A 9,430-nucleotide genomic window follows, 5' to 3' on the forward strand; every position below is an offset into this window, starting at 1 on the left:
GTATCGAAAATAAAAGCTAGATTGTAGTTACATCATTTTATTTGTAGTTATAATTATCTCTTATTAAAGCCAAGTAACAAATACAGCTATGACTTTGGAAGTTCTCAGCGTGAAAACGTTTTTCAGGGACCTATAACAGTATCTATCAGTTTCACCGTTTATGACTATACCTTTTTGTATTTGCTGGATAAATTGCGAACGAAACCGTGAATTTTAATCATGATTTTATCAAATAAAAATTAAGTTTTAATAGTATTGTGCGAAAGAAATTGCAGTCCTCGGGTAACGAATAACTTCCAAAGTTAATAGAACAATGGGATATGGCAAAGATAAAAATGAGTAAAGTAGCAATTATTGATAAATGATATGTTCAGCAATTGAATTTCAGATAATCTTTCAGATAATCTAGATTAAACATCGGCGAAGTTATAGTTTTGACACATATGTACTGATGGTTTATAATCAAACAAGCTGCCAAATCTAAAACTAGTCTATGCAGACTGAACTAAATATGCAAACTAATAATCTACGAAAAGCTTGAATTGAATTAACTTGAGAAATATCTCAATTTATTACGAACACAATTTCTCGACAAGATCTTAGACTCTACAATGAAACTCAATTTTGGGTAAAAATAATAAAAAACTTTATATCATATTATCACTGGGCTTGAGAGGAATACGATAATGATTAATAAAAGTTTTTTTATTTAAAAAAAACGTCCTTAAATTATGATCAAAAGACATATTATGTGGCACATACACCAGTTGTACAAGATAATGAACTGACTATATTATATTAGTATGGAAAGAATGAGCAAAATTTGAAGCAAAAAAAAATTGTTTGTTCAAAGAATCAAGCAAAGTATTAAAATTGAGAGATCGTTATAGATTATCAAAACATCACAGTTTTCTATGGCACACCAAACAGACTGAATTCATTTTTAAGGATAAAGAACTGATGACAAAATTTTCAGCTCCACAAAAAAAAAAAAAAAAGAAAATGAGAGAAAAAGACATCATTACGCCTACTAAATGTTTCTGGCTAAGTCTCATTGTTTCAGAATTGAAGTACACGAAGTCTTTGCTTTCGTAACCATTTTCTGCGAGACATTAAACGAGAAATAGAAGTAACATTAGAGCTATATAAAACTACATATGAAAGTTAGTAAATCAAATTAACTACATAAAAGATTTTTGAAAAAATGAAATCAATTAGAATTTATATCAAACAGTAAGGAAATAAAAATGCTATCTTTTACAATAACAGTGATAAACTTGAAAATACAATAAACCCATAAAATTCAATTCAAAATCGAAAAACTTAATTCAATTTCGTGACCAAAAATCAGTACTTTTTGAAGGAGATAAAAGTATTCTTTTTGATTAACAATAATTATTTTGAGGTTTAAAACTGATTCGCAGTTGTCATGATTCTACATTTAAACAAATTTTCTGCAACTCATTTCAGTAATTATTAATAAATATATGGTTAGTAAATATATTGTTAGTCATCCAAGTTTCAATAATATTAATTTTGGAGGTACCAAGATATATTTAATCCCAGATGCTGTAGATAAAATTTTTACTGGTTGTTGTAGACACATTTTGATGTTTTGCTTATTATTGATACGCTGATTGCAGTAAATACAACAAACAACACAGTGATGAAAAAATTAATCATATTACTTTGAATGCAAGTTGGTTGTGTGCATTAAATGCAATAATACACAGTGATCAAAAATCGATCATAGCACTTTTTGTTTGATCCGTTTGCCGGAAAATAATCTTATGAATGTTGAATGCGCAACAACTATATGATAATGATGCAGGTATGATCGACGGTTTAATTATCCAAGTTTGAGGTAATTGAATGTTTCGGCCCAGAGTTTAGGCTACTGTGGCTTGAAGTAAAATTTTGGAACGTCCTGCATATTTGTGGGACAATAATGGCTGAAATGATGTATTCTCATGCCTATTACCAATATATAGTAACAAAAACTTTAGTATAATTTTGAAACGTTTTTACGACATAGCACCAATATTTTTTCTTTCTCTATTTACTCAAACTTGTATATACTCTTTACTGCTAGACCTCGGTTCTATTCGATCAAACTTTTGGTAATATCAGCTTTATCAGGGTATTCTCCTAGTTCAAATTTTCCATTGAGTGCTCAATTTGTTAAATATTTACGTGTATTATTAATAAATTCATTTTCTTTATCCATTTAGTTAAGCAGTTTGAGAGATGATGGATAGGAAATTATGGAAAGATTTAGCTCCTTTTGTTTCTATGTTATGTATAATAAAATTATCCGTTCAAAGAATGCATTACACTATCCATTACCTTTTTCACTGCATATATAGCGGCACCAGTCTTTAGTATTTCTATCCTAAATCTATATTTTAGTATTGCTAGTACTATATTATGTACACTTTCATTTGCTTTAAATATATGATCAATGAACATTTTCAAAAGCAGAACCTTAATAAAAAATATTCAGAATAAAAGAAACTAACAAAGATCAAAAAATTTGATAACACATCTGTCACTTTGAATGCATGTTGATCGTGTTTTGTTCTATTTGCAAATCTTTCAGTAATCTGTTAGAACTTTAATATTGAACGGATGACAATGATGAATGCTGAGAATGATGGTATAAATTTAATAATTGGAGTATTTTTGACTTTTGGGTATGATCTTGGGTGCCATCATTGCTTGAAGTGAAATTTTTAAATGAGTTACTCTAAATTTGTATGCAACAACAAATGCGTGGATGTGGAGGGACAAATGTGTTGTTACCGATATTTATCAGATCATTGATGGGCAAAGGTTTTCAGCAAAATTGATCAAACAAAATCATGCATTCAAAGTGCTATTATCCATTTTTGATCGCTGTATTATTGCATTTAATAACCAAAAATATGCCTACAACACCTGGGATTCCCAGGCCGTCTCCGATCCAAGTACTAACCAGGCCCAACGTTGCTTAACTTGACAGATCGGACGAGATGTCGTGCTTTCAACGTGGCATTGTCACAAATATGTTGAAGCATAAATCACATCCAATCGATAATAGCACACATTTATTGTAGCGATGATTTTTACTTCACTTCAAGCAACATTTGCGCCCAAATTTATTATTCAACAAAATTTCAATTGCTAAATTTACATTATCACTGGAACAAAACAGATTGCAAGTAGAGAAAAATTTCGATCTTCATGCATTCAAAGTAAGTAATATAGATTGATGATATATTTTATACAAATGATAAAACCTGAGCAAAATCTCATTCTTGCTAAAAGCATTTATTATTGTCCCACAAATATGCAGGACGTTCCAAAATTTTACTTCAAGCCACAGTAGCCTAAACTCTGGGCCGAAACATTCAATTACCTCAAACTTGGGTAATTAAACCGTCGATCATACCTGCATCATTGTCATATAGTTGTTGTGCATTCAATATTCATCTGATCATTTGAAAAGCGAATGTTTCTTAGCAAACAAACAGAATAAAAATTTATCATGCATTCAAGTTGATATGATTGATTTTTGACCACTATATTGCTGCATTTATTGCATTTACTGCAATCATCGTACCAATGATGCGCAAAACTTCAATTATGTATATAACACCTGGGATTCCAAGCAGCCTTTTTCCCAAGTGAGGCTAACGCTTCTTAACTTAAAGATTGGACAAGAGGTGTCAGTAATAATTAACAGAAATATTGTTATAGTAAATTCAGTCCGATGCTTTGCATTAGCTGAACAAAACAGTAGAAATGCTTAAAAGCGGAAAATGGCAAACAATGATGTGAATTACATTTATTACATAGTTAATTTATTTACAGCCAAGTGAGAAAAAACAGGAAAAAAAGTACGGAACTCATAGGATACAGAGTGTGATAAGCTATGTTTGGTGGAGAAATAACTGGATTTTGTAAAAGATTATTATAGAAAATTATGACAAATAGACACAAATATGGAAAATGTTTTTTTATATCGTTGAAGATTGCAAGTAAAACGAATTTAGATGCTGACTGTTGTTTATATTGGAGGGTAGATACAACAGTTGCTTTATTGTAGGGAAAGAATGAAATAAGCAGGATCATACTTCGTTAAATAAATCGTCCACTAACCGTGAATGATTCAAATAAATTAGAGTTTCAGTTCATCAAATTTAGCTCCTTATATGTGATTTACGAAGGAATCTTACAACACTACCAATTGGTTAGGAGCAGATGTTTTCTCCTTCCTGCCTGATGCATTTGGTTGAATACAAAGATAGCAATGCAGAAAAATGAGTTAGAATGGGCAAGTAAAGGACTGATGAATGTAACTAGCAAATATGAAACTAACAATGATGGGAAGACAGCAAACGTTTAAATGAAAATTTAGCATGAGAACATGAAAATTTCATGCTAAATTTTCATGAGAACATTGTGAACCTTTATTTACTCAATAAGGAATTTTATAGATTTTTTGATAAAATTATTTCGATTTTCTGACAGTGTCAGGTTATGCATCGGACATAGGGAAGAGAAATATGATCATGCGGCTCGCTTTTATCTTTACTGACAATAAACTAACATTAAAACGTAGTCATTTAAAACATTTTTTATTTGTGAATTTTTGATAATAATATGACTTGGTTACGAAGCTCTCATAAAACTTAAGTTTTTTACATAACTTTAACAAGTAATAAACCAATCAGCGAGCCACATAGTGTTGAAATTACTGCCATAAATCCAAACATGCTTCCGGCTAATTCACGTAATTCAGCATGCACTTTGCTGAAAATTAAAGGGACGGTGATTTATGAAAAAAAGTGAGTGTTTCTGCATAATAGCAGTGGTGATAAAATATAATTAATCTCAAGAAATTAAATAGACCGAAGGCAATCATCAAATCACTAAAAAGTAAATGAAATAGCAGATTGCGATAAAATAAAAACGTTTGTACACAAGGAATGAGTGTACTACCACATATATCTGTCGCGTATATTCATATATAGTAGTTCAAACTATTTAATGAAAGATTCTAATAATAATGCAATATCAACGAGTTTTTAATATGCAACAACTAACCTCATACATCGCTATATAGTTTAAAAAAAAAAGGGTTAACGACACTTCGCTTAACTAAATCCTATATCTAAAATAGTGGTTCCAGACTAGTCGCCACCTAATTTTTCCAAGTTGTCTGAAACTTTTGAATGGTCAACTCACCCATATTACAACAAAATGTTTTGTTATGTTCTATAAGAAAAATCGATCATATAAACAAAATTAACCCAGCACTAGTCTCTTAGACGTTAAATTCTATCAATCTTTTTTTTCATGTTTTAAGCTATAATTCTTTGACTACTGATATATACTACTGACATGCATGCATAACTGCACGCTATTTTTATACTTCTCCATATATAAACAGAATAAAATATAAAATGAAACAAGATTGAATTCTATTTAAAAAAAGACCTACCTTGTCGCATTAATAGTAGCTGTTGTAAACAGGAACCCATTTGAAATCGAAAACAGTAACATTGTTGAAATAAAAACTTCATCACTACGAAATAATGTTACAGAATGATAACGTGGATTAATATTGCAGAAAAAAAGCACCGGAATAGCGAGCAGCCGAAGAAACGACAGCATTATCAAGGCTTTTTCCTTCTAAAATTGGCAGTTAAATGACTGCGGAAATTATAACCTTGTTTTAGATCCATGAGATAATCCAGCTTTATGTTATGGAAATTAGGCTTACACAAAAAGGGCAAAGGTCAAAATTATAGCTTAGACCAAAATAGATACGGATATTGCGGTTGTTGTTCAAAAAAGTTAGCCGACTAGTTGAAATTAGTCGGCATCACTTGGCAAACAGTTATAAATGAAATTAACCGACAACAACAAACAACTAGCTTAATTAAAGTTTCAAAAAAAAAAAAAATCAATCTCACCTAATATATTTATGTACTATATTCATTTGAGTTTGCAACTGCAGAACCCTGTATCGACTGATTAATTTTAATCAAGATTTATAGGTAATTTGTCAGCATATCAATCGTTGTAAGAAGCATCCAGAAGTGGTCATCTTTGTATATCATCCCATTTATTTTAATTTAACATTGACTGTTGCTAAATTAACAACTTACCAGCCTACAGAAATTCACAACTAAACGGCCAAATGCATCACCACAGTTGAATAATAAAAAGCATGCGAGAGATGAAAAATAATCTGCAAAAGATTGTTTCAGTTAGAAAAAACTAGCCAATAACTCCATATCCGCAAATTTATCAAGTTCTCAATACAATACCTTTCTACTGATAAATTTTTTAAGTCCATAAAAAATCTAATTTGTTTTCTCTCAATTATTTTGTTCCGTTACCAACATACCGTTGCGAATATTGTAGCAACTAATTCATTAGTGTTATATTACTGTATAATTATTTCACTGTAATAACTTAGCTGCACTGTCCCAAATTATATCTAGTTTTAGCTAAATTAGCTTAATTACATCGTATTCAGTCGCATTTCATCTTATGATTGATATCAGTGTTTTCCGATTTGCTATGCAGCACATAAAACACATAGATAATTCAAGTTCTTTTCCGCACATTTATTTCTTTTTCTTCAGTCGAAATTCTGAAGCCACTAATCCAAATCAACGCAATTTTTTAATCCGAAAAATGATTGCACGGTTACACAGAAAGAAAATTCACATCCTATGAAAGAAAATTCGCACCATCAATTTTGTAGAAGTTAACTGATAAGAAACTAATATACTTACTTTTCCAAACTAAATTTTTCGCACTTGTTTGAACCAATGATGATACAGCTGGAAAAGCTGCCATAGTGCCGAAAAAAATGATAAAACCAGCCCACCACTCCACTTTAGTCTGAAATGAATTTCATTCAACATATGATTTTTGATAAACAATACAATGCATGAAGTCAGTTCTGTTCATGAAGTTCAAAACAATGATACCTAACTAGGGAAACCAAATTTTTTAATGAAATTCGAAATATTTCAAATTAATTGCTGCAGTTCTATACACCGGAATTAAGTAGCACTGAAAGATGAGTCCTTTAGCATTTCCCCATTTGCCTAAGAAAAGAGAAGGAATTATAAAAATTGAGGAGCAAATAATTCTATGACTTTACTTTTTTCCATACTTGTTCTGCGTCGCTCCACAAAGAATGAGTTTCCGTCGATCTCAAATGAAGCGGAGATTCATCTCCTTCGAAAGTGTTGTCAACATTATCTAACCGTATAAATTCAATTTTAAGCTTGAATTAAATATTATCACTTCTCTGATAATAATACCGGATTATAAAAATCTCCTTTTACATCCCAATATAAGTGCTGCTATTCAAAGTTAAGTTCTTTTGCACTAATTAAATGACCAAAAATTTTGGCTTTATCCATATTAGTAAGATATCAGGCAAAGAACCATCAGTAAAAAAGCAAAATCCGTAGTGTTAGATTAGGTAAAAAGATCTGTTTAAATAAAAGAAAACATTCAAGAAATTAAGAAGAAAATACCAAGAAGCCGTTGATCAGACGACTCGTCAATCCTGCTACCCTCATCGATAAGTAACAATTCGGTTTCTTTTGAACGGACCAATAATTCGTAAAGAAAAACACTCAAAATAGTCCAAATGAAAGCAATTACAAAAAATAAACGACCATTCATAAGGGCATTAGCCGCTAAACTTTGGCAAACTATGCTCAACAGTGAACTCAAAATGCCAGCCACTGACTGACCAATCATTACTGCTTGTACCTGCAACGGAAAATAAAACACCCAAAAACACACATATAAAAGTGAACTTAAGCGTCCGGCACTTCAAACCTCTTCCCGTCAACATAATAGTGACTATAAGCCTATCTCCGAAAAGTTTGAGCAAGAAAAAAAAAAGAAACCATGATATAATTGCTAAAAATCTTGAAACTATCAAAATGATAAATTTCGGAAAGTACTTAAATATTTAGATGAAAATATTGCTGAATTTCAGAAAAAGAAAAATTACATTTTCAGGTGGAAATTTCGCTGAAAATCCCAAAAGACCACAAGCAATCAAACCAATGGAACCAAAACTGGCTAAGGAAGCGAGTACCATCGAAATGCAGAAGAAAGCTGACTGAACTATAAATAATACCAACATTATTGTATTATCCGGCAAATAAATTTTACAACAAAAATTACTTGAAAAGAGTGCTGAAATTATATTCACGAAACAAATCAATGAGAAACATACATGCATCAGTATTGATATATGTCAATAAAACCGTAGGAACAAGTGACAATAGTACGACCGTATGACCTGTTCGAATTCGTAAAGAATGTCCCAATATGAAATATGTGTATGGAAAATTTTTTGATGGAAAATCAGCAAAAGCTTTCTTATTGGAAGAGTTTTATAATGAATATTTCATCAGAATAGAAAAGAAGAGTGATATGTATAATTCGATCTGTTTTCGCAATCTTCAAACATAACAAGGCAATCACAAGTTTACAACCTAGGACCAGACAATCTAAATGAGAAAGCTTAATCAGTAATTGCATCTAAGTCTAAAGTTCATGCAAAAATACAAGAAATTAAAAAATCTTACCGTCCTGTTACCAAAAAATTTATTCCCGAGCCAAAAGCACATGAAACACCACCTGTAAGTGTAACCCAGCCTTCGTATGAACGCTGTAGTTCGGTGTCATCTTTTTCATCACTTAAAGTTGCATTCTCAGTTACATTACGGAGCTTGTAGTGATAATACTGAAAAAGACTTTTTGGAGAGAAGAAAAAACGACTTAAGAATTAACTATCAGTAAAGTAATTAATAAAGCAATGCTTAAATCTATGCTTAAAAATACTTCAATCTAGTCCATTCAATAGTTCATACCTAGTCTTTGACAAACAAACGATAACGTTTCGGTCTGCCCACTGATTCCTGACACATGTTCAAATTTCATCAATAATCCTTTAGTTCATACAGTTTGAATCATTTGTAGTGACAACATTGACATACCTCATGCGCATTTATAAATAAATTCCACGGCAGTACACTTGTAGCAGAAATAAACATGAATGCGGCGAATACCAGCACTCGATACCTATTCATTATTTGTGCGTTCCAATCATATACTGTCAACTGCTATGAATTCACCAGAAGTTCTCGAGAGTACTGAGAAAAAGCCGGAGTTCTTCGGTTCGATGTATATAAGCAAGGAGATAAACGTTATTTCCATATACAATCCTGAAAACACTGGACTCTTGGAAATCTGAGTAACTGTCCACTTAGACAAACTTTTACGGTTTGATTAAAAATTAACAAAAAGTTGATTGGTAATCCAAAAACAAATCTGAAAGAAAAATCAAATTTGCACTTAAGAATATGCCAAATATTAGACCAAAAGTTAAAAATAAAGA

At 31.2% G+C, this 9,430-nt stretch overlaps 1 protein-coding gene and 3 non-coding genes across 4 annotated transcripts; 3 read left to right on the plus strand and 1 right to left on the minus strand.

The window, feature by feature from the left end:
• The first annotated feature begins 1,842 nt into the window (after nt 1-1,842).
• Nucleotides 1,843-1,947, plus strand: Bm15609. The gene has a single exon (XR_006227992.1). It is a non-coding gene; the product is annotated as a small nuclear RNA Bm15609 (small nuclear RNA).
• A 978-nt stretch (nt 1,948-2,925) lies between these two features.
• On the plus strand, nt 2,926-3,044 carry Bm15611. Its single transcript, XR_006227994.1, has one exon. It is a non-coding gene; the product is annotated as a 5S ribosomal RNA (ribosomal RNA).
• A 270-nt stretch (nt 3,045-3,314) lies between these two features.
• Nucleotides 3,315-3,419, plus strand: Bm15610. Its single transcript, XR_006227993.1, has one exon. It is a non-coding gene; the product is annotated as a small nuclear RNA Bm15610 (small nuclear RNA).
• A 1,263-nt stretch (nt 3,420-4,682) lies between these two features.
• Bma-ent-6 (Uncharacterized protein) lies at nt 4,683-9,122 on the minus strand (the record flags this gene model as incomplete). The annotated part of the gene is made up of 10 exons (XM_043079741.1): nt 4,683-4,794; nt 5,486-5,676; nt 6,156-6,238; nt 6,792-6,900; nt 7,166-7,266; nt 7,548-7,788; nt 8,036-8,151; nt 8,264-8,329; nt 8,659-8,776; nt 9,030-9,122. 10 exons carry the CDS (start codon nt 9,120-9,122, stop codon nt 4,683-4,685), a joined length of 1,230 nt encoding a protein of 409 aa, XP_042935675.1.
• Nucleotides 9,123-9,430: the final 308 nt, after the last annotated feature.

Source organism: Brugia malayi (genome assembly GCF_000002995.4).
Source record: "Brugia malayi strain FR3 genome assembly, contig: Bm_v4_Chr3_scaffold_001, whole genome shotgun sequence".
NCBI lineage: Eukaryota > Metazoa > Nematoda > Chromadorea > Rhabditida > Onchocercidae > Brugia > Brugia malayi.